At 45.2% G+C, this 16129-nt stretch overlaps 2 protein-coding genes across 3 annotated transcripts in view; both read right to left on the bottom strand.

Moving 5' to 3' along the window:
• The window catches only part of LOC144615400 (leucine-rich repeat-containing protein 37A2-like), a 44455-nt gene extending 40662 nt beyond the window's left edge, over positions 1–3793 (bottom strand). For both annotated transcript variants that reach the window (XM_081794781.1, XM_081794780.1), the window contains exons 1-2: positions 2697–3793; positions 358–429 (exon numbers count right to left, since the gene is read on the bottom strand). In XM_081794781.1, the coding sequence (XP_081650907.1) occupies positions 358–429; positions 2697–3649 (1025 nt within the window). In that variant the 5' untranslated portion in view covers positions 3650–3793. The remainder of the gene's footprint in view (positions 1–357; positions 430–2696) is intronic.
• LOC145715142 (uncharacterized) lies at positions 3652–7780 on the bottom strand. The gene is made up of 2 exons (XM_081794766.1): positions 3773–7780; positions 3652–3681 (listed from the first exon to the last, which is right to left on the bottom strand). The coding sequence occupies exons 1-2, from the start codon at positions 7583–7585 to the stop codon at positions 3652–3654; spliced, it is 3843 nt and encodes a 1280-aa protein (XP_081650892.1). The 5' UTR covers positions 7586–7780.
• Between the last annotated feature and the right edge of the window lie 8349 nt (positions 7781–16129).

The following is a 16129-nucleotide window of genomic DNA, read 5'->3' as shown; positions in this document are numbered from 1 at the left end:
TAAGCGGCCGACTTCAGCTCAGGTCATGATCTCGCGGTCCGTGAGTTCGAGCCCTGCGTCGGGCTCTGTGCTGACAGCTCAGAGCCTGGAGCCTGTTTCAGATTCTCTGTCTCCCTCTCTCTGACCCTCCCCCGTTCATGCTCTGTCTCTCTCTGTTTCAAAAATAAATAAACGTTAAAAAAAAAATTAACACAGAATTGCAATCGGTAGAGGTCGAGTTGGGATATGGAAGGGGAAACACCTTTCCTCAGAGCTACTGACTTCAAAGTTCTGGACCAAGAAGGACCTTAGAATGCAGTTAGTTTTTTTTTTTGTTTTTTTTTTTTTTGTATTCGTATTTGGAGAGAATATACTCACAGTTTCTCAGCCCAACGGTATCCCTTCCATACATTTTCATCAATGTGAGAAATAGAGTTTCCTTGGAAATTTCTGTGAAGAAACACAGTTCAGATCCTTGAATAGGTAGGAAAGGAATGAACAGAATAAATAAAAGAATCACTGGCAACCTTGTGGGGAATATTCCAATGCAGTAAATGCCAACTTTCTAATTTCCGCGGCTATCAGCATCCCAGGTGGTGCAATTAATAAAGAGATAGCGTGGGGCCACTGGCACAAACAAGCCAGCTCCTTAGAACCTGAACTTCCTATTTGTTCCATTCCTTGGGTAGATAACGCCTGTTAATTACTCTGGAGATAAGTATTTTTTTCCCCCAAATCACTTATGTGTCTAAAATGGTTCCTTCCACAAATCAATGAGAAAATAATAATTCAACGAAAAAAATGGTAAAAAATTTACCATTATCAGCAAACAAATGTAAAGAAGCCCTCTACTGAAACCTCTCTAGGTGTTAGAAGGATAAGGGAAGTTAGAAATTAGAATAACTAACATGGAAAGATTTCTTAGACATATTGTATAGGGAAAAGCAACAAATCACTGGGCAAGGAATTAAAAAGTATCCCCTCATTAGGAAATTAGGAAAAAATGCAAAGGAAAGAGATGGGAAGGAAGGACACACACCAAAAAGGTGACAGGAGTTATCTTATGAGTGGTAGGGAGGGTGGGGTGGGATTTTCACGTTTTATCCTCTATACCTGTGACATTAAAAACAAAAAAAAGTATCCATGATAATTCATGTATCCATGAATTACACATGTTTAAGAGAAGCTATTAAATGCCTGAGGTTCAGTTTCAACCGCTAACTCTGCGTATGACTTTGAATCTTTACCTTTAGTTTTGTCCTCTTCCCTCAGCAACAGCTTACCTGGTCAGTTTATATACACATTTTTTTCAGGGGAGTCAGGAATAAATTCAAAACAGATACCCATCTGCCCATGTGCCTGGTGGACATTTCCAGTCAACCTGAAGCCTTCTGGTTGCTCTGTGTTCCCTGGTAAAAGATGCCTCAACTTCCATCATTCTCCTTATCTGGGACAGAAGTTTCAGAGTAATATCTGAGTTTTCTCTTTCCCGTGCACACCCCACCCGCGACTGTCATCAGTTAGTCTATCTTGTCACTTCCTCCTTTGCAGTGCTCTCAAGGCTTTTCTTTCTACTCTTTTCAGCCACTCTGAGTCGGCCCCTTGTTACTTTATTCCCAGGTTTTGTTAGAACATTCTATCTGGTCTCGCTGGATCAAGCTCTCCTCTCCAGATCGGCCTATATGGGGAACTGAAAATAATCCTGTTTCAGCGTTCTGTATATCTCATGCTTGAAAACTTTCAATGGCTCTCTATAACTCAGAATCTAACGTTCAAACCTCTCTAGCTGATAGTCAAGGTTTCTCGTAATTGGATCTTTAACTGCTTAACCTAATTCTTAATTCCTGATCATTCCTGCAGCCGTGCCTTTGCCTAGACTTATACCCATTTTTTCTCTATTTAACACATCAGAGCCACTCTTTAAGTCTCAGCTAAAGTGTTAGCTTATCCATGCAGCTCTCCCTGACCTCCATACTCCGCTGATTACAGAGTCTGCTGAATTCCAACACCCATGGTACCTCTTTTAGTACTTAATTACATGCCACCTCCCTTTTTATGACCATTTCCTTTCTTCCCACCTGTCATTTCATGTTCTGAAGACGATTTCATCCTAGTGTGGCGCCCATAGTACTTACTCTTGGGTTGGGCCCAAACTGAGTACTGTATGTGGAAGGCCGGGCGTCAAAGATGAGGTCTGGGGAATCAAAATAATAACAGCTAACACTCATATTTCGCCAGGCACTGATCCAAGTGCTTCATATGTATTACCTCATCTAGATCTCACCATAATCCCATGAGATGGTAACTATCATAATTTCCATTTCACAGAAAAGGAAACTGAGTCACAAAGCTAATAGATGACAGACCTCGGCCCAAACGCAGGCAATCTAGTTCCAGAATCTCTACTCTTCACTACTCTGTTGTATCCTATTATAGAGGATGGAGCAAAAATGGGAGAGTAGAGGTTAAGGAATGAAATAATGGGGCTAAAAATTGGATAAGGAAAAAGAATAAGGACAATTACAAGTAAAAGATTGCAGAAGGGCGAACAGTAGTAAAAAGGAAAATGAAGATAAGGGATAGTTGACAAAGAAAAGGTAAAAACAGAAAGTCAGTCAACGTGGTTGGGGAGATGAGGAAGGCCCAGGACGACATTGAGGAAGAGACTGCCATGTCAAGCAGGAGGCAGAGAACAAACAAGTAAAGGCGATTCTTACAAGATGGTGAAGGTGCCGTTGTAGGTGTCGGGCTCCAGCACGGGCACTCTGCGGAGCCTCTGCTGTGGGCTGAGACCAACACACGACAGTGTCTCCTCTTTGCAGGTACAGCGCTCACATATTTTGAGGTCTGTGGTGGCATTCTGTTCTGGTTGCCAAGTTAAAGTTGTGTATGCCTTTTCTGAGGTATACTTTACAAAATGCACCACAGGATGTTCAGTTGTTGGAGGAAAACCTGTCTCAAATGACTCTGGTTGCTGACTTACAGGAATTTCTAGGTCCATAGGTGGAACCGTGACTTCAGTCAGGTTTCGATGTTGACTCTGAACCTGTTTTGGATGTGCAAGTGTCACCTCAAGGTCCTTTGGGGGAGGAGTTGTAGTCTTCTTCAGGGTTGTCGAATGTTCAGCCTCTGTAATAGGTTCTGGAGTTATAGTAAGCTCCACATGACGAAATGGGATGATGGGTGATGCTGGATGCTGACCTTGATCCTTACTTGGAGTTGGAACTGTCACTTCCTGCTGGAATGGATATTGAACTACAACCTCCTTAGGTGGCTCTGGAGGCTGAGTTGGGGTGTCTCGCATGGTTGGAGAAGGTTCAGTCTCCACACTGGATCCTGCAGTTACAGTAAGTTCCAGGTCCATAGGTGGAACTGTGACTTCAGTCAGGTTTGGATGCTGACTCTGAACCTGCTCTGGATGTGCAAGTGTCACCTCAAGGTCCTTTGGAGGAGGAGCTGTAGTCTCCTTCACGGGTGTAGAATGTTCAGCCTCTGTAGTAGGTTCTGGAGTTATGGTAAGCCCCAAGTCCACACGATGAGCTGTGACACTGGGCAATGTTGGTTGCTGACCTTGATCCTTACTTGGAGTAGGAACTGTCACTTCCTGTTGGGACGGATACTGAACAACCTCCTTGGGTGGCTCTGGAGGCTGGGTTGGGGTCTCTTGCATGGTTAGAGAAGGTTCAGTCTCTGTAGTGGATTCTGGAGTTACGGTAAGCCCTGGGTCCAAAGGTTTAACTGTGACTTTAGTTAAGGTTGGATGCTGAATGTGCTCTGAATGTGGAAATGTCACCTCAAGGTCCTTTGGAGGAGCGGTAGTTTGCTGCAGGGCTGAGGAATGTTTAACATCCGTAGTGGGTTCTGTAGTTACAGTAAGCACCAAGTCCAAAGGCTGAACTGTTACATTAGGTGACGATGGATGACGAGCTTGATCCAGACCTGGAGTTGGAACTGTCACCTCCTGAAACAGTGGAGGCTGAACTACAACCTCCTTAGGTGGCTCTGAAGGGTGACCTGGGATCTCTTGCGTGGTTGAAGTTTCAACCTCTGTAGTGGGTTCTGGAGTTATGGTCAGTTCCAGGTCTAAAGGCTGAACTCTGACTTCAGTCAAATTTGGATGCTGAGCCTGGACCTGCTCTGGATGTGGAGGTGTCACCTCAGTGTCCTCTGGAGGAGCTAGAGTCTGCTGCATGATTGTAGACTGCTCAGCCTCCACAGTAGGTTCTGGAGTTACAGTAAGCTCCAGGTCAGCAGGCTGAACAGTAACATTGGGCAAGTTTGGATGCTGAGCTTGCTCTTGTCCTAGAGGTGGAACTGTCACCTCATTATGGACTGGAGGTTGTGCTACAACCTCCTCAGGTGGCTCTGGAGGCTGAACTGGGGCCTCCTGCTGGGCTGGAGGAGTTTCTGCCTCCTTAGAGGGCTCCGGAGGTTGAGTTGGAGACTGCTGCAGAATTGGAGATGGTTCTACCTTCTCAGGGGCCTCTGAAGGCTGAGCTTGTACCTCCTGTTGTGTTAGAGAAGGTTCTATCTCCTTAAGTGGCTCGAGAGGTAGAGATAGGGTTTCCTGCTGGACTGGAGATGGTTCCACCTTCTCAGGAGGGTCTGAAGGCTGAGGTGGGGCCTCCTGCTGTGTGGAAGGTTCTACCTCCTTAGGGGGCTCAGGGGATACAACTGGGGCTCCCTGCTGAGTTGGAAAAGATTCTGCCTCATTACCGGGCTCTGAAGGCTGAGCTGGGGGCTCCTGAGGTGTGGGAGAAGGTTCCACCTCCTTAGGGGGCTCAGGGGATATAGCTGGGGACTCCTGGAGGACTGGAAACTGAGCTGGGGCCACCTGCTGGGTTGAAGATTCAACCTCCTCAGGGGTCTGTGGATGCTGAGCTGGGGACTCCTCCTGGGTTGTAGGTGGTTCACTCCCCTCGGAGGCCTGTGGGTGCTGACCCTGGCCCTCCTCCTGGAGAGGGGAAGGTTCACCCTCTTCCTGGGCCTCTGGAAGCTGAGTCGGGGCCTCCTCCTGGGTTGAGGATGATTCACCCTCCTCAGGGGCCTGTGATTGCTGAGCTAGGGCCTCCTGCTGGGTTGTAGAAGGTTCAACTTCTCCAGGATATTCTGGATACTGAACTGGGGTCTCCTGCTGTGTTGGAAGTTTCTCCTGTGTGGTAGATTCTGGAGATTGCGTTGGAGTCTCCTGTTGGACTGGCAAAGATTCAACCTCAGGGGACTGTGGAGGCAGAGTTGGGGCTTCATGCTGGGTTTCAAAAGGTTCCACATTAAGAGGCACTGAGGGCTGAGCTATAGTCTCGTGCCGAACTGCAGAAGGTCCCACCTCTGTAGTGGGTTCTGCAGTCATGGTAAGCTGCACATCTGGAGGTTTCACACTGACATTGGGCAGGTTTAAATGTTGATCATGGTAGTGACCTGGAGGTGAAACTGTCATCTTATGATGCCATAGAGGTTGAGCTGGGTGCTCCTGCTGGGTTGGAGAAGGTTCCACCTCCCTGGAAGGCAGCTCTGGAGGCTGAGCTGGTTGCTCTTGCAGGGTTGCAGAAGATTCTATCTCCCCTGGAGACTGAGCTGGAGTCTCCTGCTGGGTTGAAGATTCTGCCTCATTAAGGAGCTCTGCAAGCTGAGCTAAGGCCTCCTCCTGGGTTGGAGAAAGTTCAGCTTCTCCAAAACGGTCTGGAAGCTGAGCTGGGGGTTCCTGTTTGCTTAGAGAAGGCTTACCTTCCTCAGGAGGCACTGAAGGCTGAGCTGGGGTCTCCTGCTGCCTTAGAGAAGGATCAATCACCCCAGGAGGCTCGGAAGGCTGACCTGGGGTCTCCTGCTCACTTGAAGGCTCAACCTCCTCTGGAGGCTTACCCGAGGTCTCTTGCTGGGTTAGAGAAAGTTCTGCTTCCTCAGTATGTTCAAGAGGCTGAGGTGGGGCCTCTTGCTGGGCTATAGAAGATTCAACACCTTTATCAGGCCCTGGAGTTGTGGTAAATTCCACATCTAAAGGCTTACCTATAACCCTGGGAAACATTAAATAATCTGGATACTGACCTAGAGGTAGAGATGTCACCTCATCACTTACTGCAAGTTGAGTTAAATACTCGATAGGGAACTCTGGAACTAGAGTTGGGGCCTCCTGCTGGACTGGGGTAGGTTCAACCTCCTCGAGGCGCTCTGCAGGCTGAGGAGGGGCCTCCTGCTGGACTGGGGTAGGTTCAACCTCCTCGAGGCGCTCTGCACGCTGAGCAGGGGCCTCCTGCTGGACTGGGGTAGGTCCAGCCTCCTCAGGGTGCTCCGCAGGCTGAGTTAGAGTTATGGTAAGATCCAGAGGTTTAACAGTGACATTGGGGAAGCTTGGCTTCTGAGCTTCACTCTGACTTGGAGATAGCACATTTACTTCATGATGTGCTAACAGTTGAGATATGATGTCCTTAGATGGCTCTGGAGGCTGAGCAGGGGCCTCCTGGGGGGTTGGAGAAGGTTCCACTTCCTCGGGGGCCTCTGTAGGATGAGCTGAGGCTTCCTGCTGGACTGAAGAAGGTTCGACCTCTTCAGGGGTACTTGAAGGCTCAGCTGGGGCCTCTTGTGGGTTTGCTGAATTTCCATCCTTAAGGGACTCTGGATGCTGAGATGGAGCCTCCTGCTCAAGTAGAGATGTTTCTGTCTCTTCAGAGGGCTCTGGATGCTGAGCCTGAGCCTCCCCTTGGGGCAAAAAAGATTCAGCTTCCTCAGGGGACTCTAGATGATTTGGGGTCTTCTGCAAGGGTGGAGAAATTTCAGCCTCCTCAGAGAAGTTTGGAAGTTGATCTGGTCCCCCTGGGAAACCCATAGGTAGGTTCTCCTCAGGATACAGGAGACCCATATTGGAATCTAAATAATCATCCTGCAGCTGTTGTTGTAGGTGCTCTTTATTTGCAAATTGGTTTGGAGTTCTAACAACTTTGGCAAGCCTTCGATGCTGAGCTAGATCTTTCTTCAGGTTTAGGGGTGAAACAATAAACTTTGTTGGCTTTGAACTCTGACTATCCAGAGATGGAACAAGTATTTCAAATGACTGGTGATCTTCGGCCTGATCTAAACCTACAGTTTTAGTCTTACTTTTGAGTTGAGGAGGCGGAGCTATGGTCTGATTCTGATCCCAACCTGGCACTGGAACCACCTCTGGGAGCCTTTGATGCTGGGTTAGCTGGTCATTCAGATCCTCATCTGGCCCTGGGGGTAGTTCTCCAAACGAAACCGTGTCCAGGAATGGAACCAAAGTCTCGGTCAACTCCTTAGGCGGGGCCAACATCTGGGCTGGAGCAGAGGACCCCGGGTAATTAAAGCCCCCCGGCTCAGCTGGGCGTGTAAGTGCCTGGGGCGATTCGGGCGGGGGATCAGAGGAGCGAGAAGACCAGGGCTCAGCCGCCTCCAGGGGGTCGGAAGTCAGCTGGGCAGGGTCCAGGGCCCACTCCGGAGGCTGAGCTGCCTGGACCAGCAGCCACAACGGTTGCCACATAAAGAGAAGCAGTGGGGCCAACAGGCGCAGCCGGGACATGACACGCGGAGGCTCCGGGGCGCAGCGACCCAGGCGAGTAGGGTACTGGCGCTGGGCCCTGAGCGGGAGCCAAACCATTATGGCAGCCCCGTGATGCGCGCGCGCACCTTTAGCAACTGCGCGCCCCTCCCCCGCCAACGTCCCACCCTTTATTTACGCCACCTTTATTAGCTCCCTGGAGATGGGCTCCGCACCAGCAGAGCGGGCCCTTTTCCCAGAATCACTTGGGGCCCAGGCCTCCCTCCACCCTGCAAAGGCCACCACTCCCCCCCACTCCCCCCCTCCCCCCTCCCCCCCCCTCCCCTGCCCGGGGCTGCTCACAGCAAGGTAGTACTTGGACTCAGATCTGGGTGGCCCCGCACTCCCGCAGCTCTGAGGGGTGGAAGGGTGGGGGAGTGGAGCAGAGCTTCCAAGGAAGCCACAGGACCTGGCATCCTGGGAAATTAAAAAATGCTAGTCCAGCTCTAGCAATTTGAACTCTTGCTCTTCAAAGCTTAAATCCGAGAGACGTTCTTCCTCCCCCTGGCCATACTGCTTCCAAGAAAAGTAGCTGACCTGCAAAATAAGCACCAGTTAGGGCGATGGGGAGGAGAACACACTTCACAGTCAGATATTCTAAAATGTTGCCATTTCCTCTAAATTCTCAATACCCATGGCTGATTATTAATTCACCACTCTGTTAGATGGGGGCCTACCACTGAATCTGCGATGGCCCCTAAATGTCTGTAGGAGGAGTTTGGGGGGAGTGCTAAGCAATTCATTCTGGGAAAGAGGGCCGGAAACCAATTCTAGCCCTTTATTTACACTGGGTGGGAAAACTTCCCCCATCTCATCTTGACTGGACATAGCCATTGATCTAGAAAAAGTAACAAGGCCACTTTTCAGAGGTCCACTCTGTGCGCCCACATGGAGAAGGCACTTAGGATGTTATAGTCAGCGTGTTAAACAATTTTCTTGAAATACTGCAACTAGCACTCAGTTTACTTCCTTCACAGCCCCTTTTCTAATGTATTTTTAGTCCTTGCTTATGGTCTGGCACAACCTCTAGCATGTAAAATGCAAGAGAGAGGGGGTTTTTATCTTAATCCCAATGTCTAGCACACAGGAATAGTTTTTATATGGAACTGATTCCAAGACTGGCCTCATGCAGGAATGGATCTGTTGCTATAATCAGGTTTCTGAAATCTTTAGCATCAATGCTGAATCTTTTTCTCATCTTTTCACCTTTTTCAGGAAGCTAGACTTTTTTTTTTTAATTTTTTTTTTTTCCTGAGAGAGAGAAAGCGTGAGCGGAGGAGAGGGACAGAGGGAGAGACAGAGAGAATCCCAAGTAGGCTCCACGCTCAGCACAGAGCCCGACGTGGGGCTGACCCCACAAACTCTGGGATCGTGACCTGAGCCAAAATCAAGAGTCGGATGCTCAACCTATGGAGCCACCCAGGCACCCCAGGAAGCGAGACTTCTCAAAGCCTAAACTTGGAAACGTCTGAAGTTTCCTCGACTGGTTTGATTTAGATTCAATTAACATTATTATTTTGCATGAAAAATCTTCCAGTGCTTTTTCAGAAAGTAACCATCTTCTCTTTCTCCACTCTCTTCCCTTCAAAACAAACTTTGCAACTGTGGGGTGAGTTAAATATTCAGAAATCGAGGGGCGGCTGGGTGGCTCAGCTGGCTGAGTGCCTGATTTCGGCTCAGGTCATGATCTCGCAGTCTGTGAGTTCGAGCCCCGCGCCGGGCTCTGTGCTGACAGCTCCGAGCCTGGAGCCTGCTTCAGATTCTGCGTCTCCCTCTCTCTCTGCCCCTCCCCAGCTCACGCTCTTTCTCACTCTCAAAAATAAATAAACATTAAAAAAAAAATCGAAAAAAAAAATTCACAAATCTAGCCCCAAATTAAGCTCTCAATGACCTGAAACACATTTTTGCTTTTTTTTTTTTTTTTTTTTTTTTTAACATTCTGTATGTGGCACATTACTATTTTCTTTTAGAAATTATTTTGGCGGGGCGCCTGGGTGGCTCAGTCGGTTGGGCGGCTGACTCCGGCTCAGGTCATGATCTCGTGGTCCGTGAGTTCGAGCCCCGCGTCGGGCTCTGTGCTGACAGCTCAGAGCCTGGAGCCTGTTTCAGATTCTGTGTCTCCCTCTCTCTCTGACCCTCCCCCGTTCATGCTCTGTCTCTCTCTGTCTCAAAAATAAATAAATGTAAAAAAAAAATTTTTTTTAGAAATTATTTCGGCAACTTAATCCCTAATTCAGGACATCCATGTGAGTGATTTACAGAAAAGTTCTTCAGCAAGATATTCACGCAAGATATATATGAGATGCCGACATCTGGGTGATACATCCTATTTGAATGGCATAATGGTTTCAAACGCTGTAGTATAATCACATTTAAGGCCATAGTTACTCTGTTCCCAAATCCTTGAGATTCTGTTTGAGGGGAGCTCTAAAAGGCTTGTGTCCTCTCCTATGTCCACAACTGTGGCAGTGCTCTGATGAAATTTGCTCTCCAAATTTCAAATAAGGGGTCAGAGCCAAGGGTCAGGACTTCAGGAAAAGCCCCAGAAATCCCCTGCAGTCAAAAGCAGTTTTTGAGTTTCACATTTCCCAAAGGATGATAGAGCTAATGCCAAAGTCTTCCAAATTCTGCTGGTTGCTTTACATTATGGCTACAGTGGCTATGTCACCCTTGAACTTTAATCTCCACATACTTGAATTAAATCCTGCAGCTCGTCTGCAGTACTGGCATCTGTGATCTCTTCACAGGGTCTGTATTCCACAGCTATTTTACCACTTTCTGAAATAAAGTGAATAAGGATTGGAAAAAAAAAAAAAAAAAAAAGAGGGCGCCTGGATGGCTCAGTCAGTTAAGCGTCTGACTTCAGCTTAGGTCATGATCTCATGGTTCATGAGTTCAAGCCCCATACTGGGGTCTCTGCTGTAAGCACTAGAGCCCACTTCAGATCCTCTGTCCCCCTCTCTCCGCCTCTCCCCTGCTTACTCTCTCAAAAATCAACATTTAAAAAATAAAGTTAACAAGATCAATTCAGAATTTTCCTTGTTCTAAAACTAGCTGTATACAATGATAGCACCCAATAACTAGACATTCTTTTTATTTATAAAAGCAGAAAATAAAAGCATTTCCCTAGAAGTTTTCTCATCTCACACTTCAGTTTTTAATCATAACTATGTGTGAAAAAATACACATGAAGTTAACAACTGTGTGGTTCAAAAACGCTATCATCTTAAGAGATAGGAACTAAGGAATAATGACACAGGAAGTTAAAACTATGGAAACAACAATGTTCAAAATCAGATGACTAGACAGTAAGGCATTAGGTAGAGGTCAGTGTGAGTTCTGGAATAGAGACCATGGACTATAGCTGATACTTCATGTTAGAAACAAGGCAAGTGTCTACTCCCCGGAAACAAAATCCCACCAGATACGATGAACAATGCTTTGGAGGGAGGGGGAGGGGGAAGGGGAGGGAGAGAATGCGCTTGGACAGTTTATTGGCAGAAATGGCCCATGTCCCTTATAGACAATACAATTCCCCTTAAGGCAAAGTACAGCTACAACATTTTGATCGTGTACAAGGGATACCATAGCATGTTAGGGAGAGGTCAGCAACCCAAAGGTTTAGTTTGGTTCTTAAAGGTTGTTACTCAGAATTGACAGCTAATGGAGATTCTACCTGATGACCAGGGAAGTCAACTTTCACTGCAAGAGCTGTCCAGGCTGGAAGCCTGAGACCAATCCAGGGTCAACTCTTATGGGCAAATAAGGCCTCTGAAACTTAGCTAGGATTTCTCAGTCTCTAAGCCTGCAAGACTGTGAAGCGGCGAGGGTGGGGTGGGGGGGGGCAATTGTTTGGGGACTCGTTACTAATTATAAAATTCCCTTGGAGCACAGCCTGTAACATTCACACCATCGTAGAACTCAATAGAGAACACAATCGATGCTATTCAATAGCCTGACCACTTTCAAGGTTCACAAAAATATAGCTGACCCTAATATAAGAATCATATTCATGGCACAAAAACAGACACATAGACCAATGGAATAGAATAGAGACCCCAGAACTAGACCCACAAACGTATGGCCAACTCATCTTTGACAAAGCAGGAAAGAACATCCAATGGAAAAAAGACAGTCTCTTTAACAAATGGTGCTGGGAGAACTGGACAGCAACATGCAGAAGGTTGAAACTAGACCACTTTCTCACACCATTCACAAAAATAAACTCAAAATGGATAAAGGACCTGAATGTGAGACAGGAAACCACCAAAACCCTAGAGGAGAAAGCAGGAAAAGACCTCTCTGACCTCAGCCGTAGCAATCTCTTACTCGACACATCCCCAAAGGCAAGGGAATTAAAAGCAAAAGTGAACTACTGGGGCCTTATGAAGATAAAAAGCTTCTGCACAGCAAAGGAAACAACCAACAAAACTAAAAGGCAACCAACGGAATGGGAAAAGATATGTGCAAATGACATATCGGACAAAGGGCTAGTATCCAAAATCTATAAAGAGCTCACCAAACTCCACACCCGAAAAACAAATAACCCAGTGAAGAAATGGGCAGAAAACATGAATAGACACTTCTCTAAAGAAGACATCCGGATGGCCAACAGGCACATGAAAAGATGTTCAACGTCGCTCCTTATCAGGGAAATACAAATCAAAACCACACTCGGATATCACCTCACGCCAGTCAGAGTGGCCAAAATGAAGAAATCAGGAGACTATAGATGCTGGAGAGGATGTGGAGAAACGGGAACCCTCTTGCACTGTTGGTGGGAATGCAAATTGGTGCAGCCGCTCTGGAAAGCAGTGTGGAGGTTCCTCAGAAAATTAAAAATAGACCTACCCTATGACCCAGCACTAGCACTGCTAGGAATTTACCCAAGGGATACAGGAGTACTGATGCATAGGGGCACTTGTACCCCAATGTTGATAGCAGCACTCTCAACAATAGCCAAATTATGGAAAGAGCCTAAATGTCCATCAACTGATGAATGGAGAAAGAAATTGTGGTTTATATACACAATGGAATACTACGTGGCAATGAGAAAGAATGAAATATGGCCCTTTGTAGCAACGTGGATGGAACTGGAGAGTGTGATGCTAAGTGAAATAAGCCATACAGAGAAAGACAGATACCATATGGTTTCACTCTTATGTGGATCCTGAGAGACTTAACAGAAACCCATCGGGGAGGGGAAGGAAAAAAAAAAAAAAGAGGTTAGAGTGGGAGAGAGCCAAAGCATAAGAGACTGTTAAAAACTGAGACCAAACTGAGGGTTGATGGGGGGTGGGAGGGAGGGTAGGGTGGGTGATGGGTATTGAGGAGGGCACCTTTTGGGATGAGCACTGGGTGTTGTATGGAAACCAATTTGACAATAAATTTCATATTAATTTTTTTTTTAATTTTTAAAGTTGTATTTATTTATTTTTAAGATTTTAAGTTGATTTATTTATTTTGAGAGAGAGAGAGAATGAATGGAGGAAGGGCAGAGAGAGAGGGGGACAGAGGATCCAAAGTGGGCTCTGTGCTGACAGCAGAGAGTCTGATGTGGGGCTCGAACTCACAAACTGTGAGATCATGACCTTAGTTGAAGTCAGATGCCGTATGAACTGAGCCATCCAGGTGCCCCTTAATTTTTAAAAAAACTTTATTTAAATCCAAGTTAGTTAACATATAATGTAATAATGGTTTCAGGAGTGGAATTTAGTGATTCATCACTTACATATTACTCTCAGTGCTCATCCCAACAAGTGCCCTCCTTAATGCCCATCACCCATTTAGCCCATCCCCTGCCCACCTCCCTCCATCAACCCTCATTTTGTTTTCTGCCATTAAGAGTCTTTTATGCTTTGCTTCCCGCTCTCTTAAGAATCTTTTATGGGGGCACCTGGGTGGTGGTTAAGTGTCTGACTTCAGCTCAGGTCATGATCTCAAGGTCCATGGGTTCACCCATGTCCGGCTCTGTGCTGACAGCTCAGAGCCTGGAGTCTGCTTCAGATTCTGTGTCTCCCTCTCTTTCTGCCCCTCCCCTGCTCACATTCTGTCTTTCTCTCTCTCAAAAATAAATAAACAATAAAAACTTTTTTTTAAAAGAATCTTTTTATGATTTGCCTCCCTCTCTGTTTCTATCTTATTTTTTCCTTCCCTTCCCCTATGTTCACATGCTTTGTGTCTTAGATTCCACATATGAGTGAAATCCTATGATATTTATCTTTCTCTGACTTATTTTCCTTAGTATAATACACTGTATCTCCATCCACGTTGTTGCAAGTGGCAGAATATCATTCTTTTTGATTGCTGAATAGTATTCCATTGTATATATATTTTGCATTTTCTTTATCTATTCATCAGTCGCTGGACCTTTGGGCTCTTTCCATAATTTGGCTATTGTTGACAGTACTGCTAAAAACATTGGGGTGCACGTGCCCCTTTGAATCAGCATTTTTGTATCCTTTTGGTAAATACCTAGTAGTGCAGTTGTATCATAGGGTAGTTCTATTTTTAATTTTTTGAGCAAACTCTACACTGTTTTCCAAAGTGGCTGCACAAGTTTGCATTCCCACCGACAGCACAAAAGTGTTCCCCTTTCTCTGCAATGTCACTAACAACTGTTGTTTCCTGAATTGTTAATGTTAGCCATTCTGACAGGCGTGAGGTGGTATCTCAGTGTGATTTTGATTTGTATTTCTGTGATGATAAGTGATGTTGAGCATCTTTTCATGTGTCTGTTAGCCATCTTCATTGGAAGCCATGTCTTCATTGGGTAAGTATCTGTTCATGTCTTTTGCCCATTTCTTCACTGAGTTGATAAGTTGAGTTTGATAAGTTCTTTATAGATTTTTAGGAGCTGGTTCTTTTAAAAGATCAGCAAAATTGATAAACTAGCCAGACTCATCATCAAAAGAGAGAGAGAGAGAGAGAGAGAGAGAGAGAAAGGACTCAAACAAACAAAATCACCAGTGAAAGAAGAGAAATAACAAACACCACCACATAAATACAATTATAAGAGAATATTAGAAAAAACTATACACCGACAAATTAGACAACTGAAAAGAAATGGATAAATTCCTAGAAATATATAACCTACCAAAATGGAAGCAGGAGGAAATAGAAAATTTGAAGTGAATGATTACCAGCAAGGAGATTAAATCAGTAACTAAAAAACTCTCAACAAACAAGAGACCAGGATCAGATGGCTTCACAGGTGAATCTTATCAAACATTTAAAGAATAGTTAATGCCTATTCTACTCCAACTATTCCAAAAATAGAAGAAGGAAAAATTCCAAATTCATTTTATTAGGTGAGTATCACCTTGATACTAAAACCGGATAAAGACACCACTGCCAATATTTCTGATAAACATAGATGCAAAAATCTTGAACAAAATACTAGCAAACAGAACCCAACAATACTTTTAAAAAATCATTCACCATGATCAAGTGGGATTTATTCCTAGGATGTAAGGGTGGTTCAGTATTCGCAAATCAATCAACGTCATACATCACATCAACAAACGAAAGGATAAAAACCATATGATCATCTCACTAGATGCAGAAAAAGAATTTGATAAAGTACAACATCCATTCATGACACAAGCCCTCAACAAAGTAGTTTTAGAGGGAACACACCTCAACATAATAAAGGTCACATATGAAAAATCCATGGCTAACAAAGACAAGGATGTCCATTCTCACCACTTTTATTCAACATAGTACTGGAAGTCATAGCCACAGCAATTAGACAACATAAAGAAATAAAAGGCATCCAAATTGGTAAGGAAGAAGTAAAACTCACTATTTGCAAATGACATGATACTCTATATAGAAAACCCCGGAGCCTTGTAGTTTTTCATTGCTGAGGAGACCCCAGGAAAGACAGTGTGCAAGCTAATTTTGAGCTGCCTCTTTTTGTAGTCTTAAGAGAGCAGAGCACCTGTTGTCTGACTATTACCCTCTATGTTTCTGTAGACAAGTCTTATCTATACTCCTCACCATGGCTCAGCTCCAGACACGCTTCTTCATGCTTGTCTGGATTTGTTCAAAATCTCCAGACACTCTTTTGAACAACTTTTTTTTTTTTTTTTGGATGGGGGTGGCCAGGGTCTGCAGTCTTTCCATTACTAGCAGATATTGTTCTTGATTCAGAGATATCCACATAGCATTTGCCACAGGTGCTTATCTTTACTTCATCTGTTGATGTACAGAGATTCTTTTTTTTTTAAAGTTATTTATTTTGAGAGAGAGAAAGAGCAAGTGGGAAATGGGCAGAGAGAGAGGGAGAGAGAATCCCAGGCAGGCTCTGCACCATCAGCACGGAGCCTGAGATGGGGCTTGAACTCCTGAATCCTGAGATCATGACCTGAGCCAAAATCAAGGGTCAGACGCTTAGCCCGCTGAGCCAGCCAGGTGCCCAAGAGACTATGATACATAGTTACTTCTAAATTACAAGATTGTCATATAGTCTTCTTGTTGAAAAAGTCTTTGAACTAGAATAGGAATTATTCTTGTAATAAGAGCTTTGCAATACCAGTATATGGATGTTTGTTGTTACCCAAACAGTTGTATATTTTTCTAAATTTGTAGACTGAACATTGA

This window comes from Panthera onca (assembly GCF_046562875.1).
Source record: "Panthera onca isolate mPanOnc1 chromosome E1 unlocalized genomic scaffold, mPanOnc1 haplotype 2 h2.Chr16_ul_3, whole genome shotgun sequence".
Taxonomy (NCBI): Eukaryota; Metazoa; Chordata; class Mammalia; order Carnivora; family Felidae; genus Panthera; species Panthera onca.
This window is presented reverse-complemented; position numbering and strand designations above follow the sequence as displayed.

What these genes read in the sequence shown, in the direction of transcription:
- LOC145715142 (XM_081794766.1), bottom strand. Translation starts at nt 7,585, where the DNA reads ATGGTTTGGCTCCCGCTCAGGGCCCAGCGCCAGTACCCTACTCGCCTG. An exon ending in CTCCTCCAAAGGACCTTGAG is followed by an intron (nt 3,682 to 3,772) that starts GTGACATTTCCA and finishes CCGTAACTCCAG; the next exon opens with AATCCACTACAGAGACTGAA.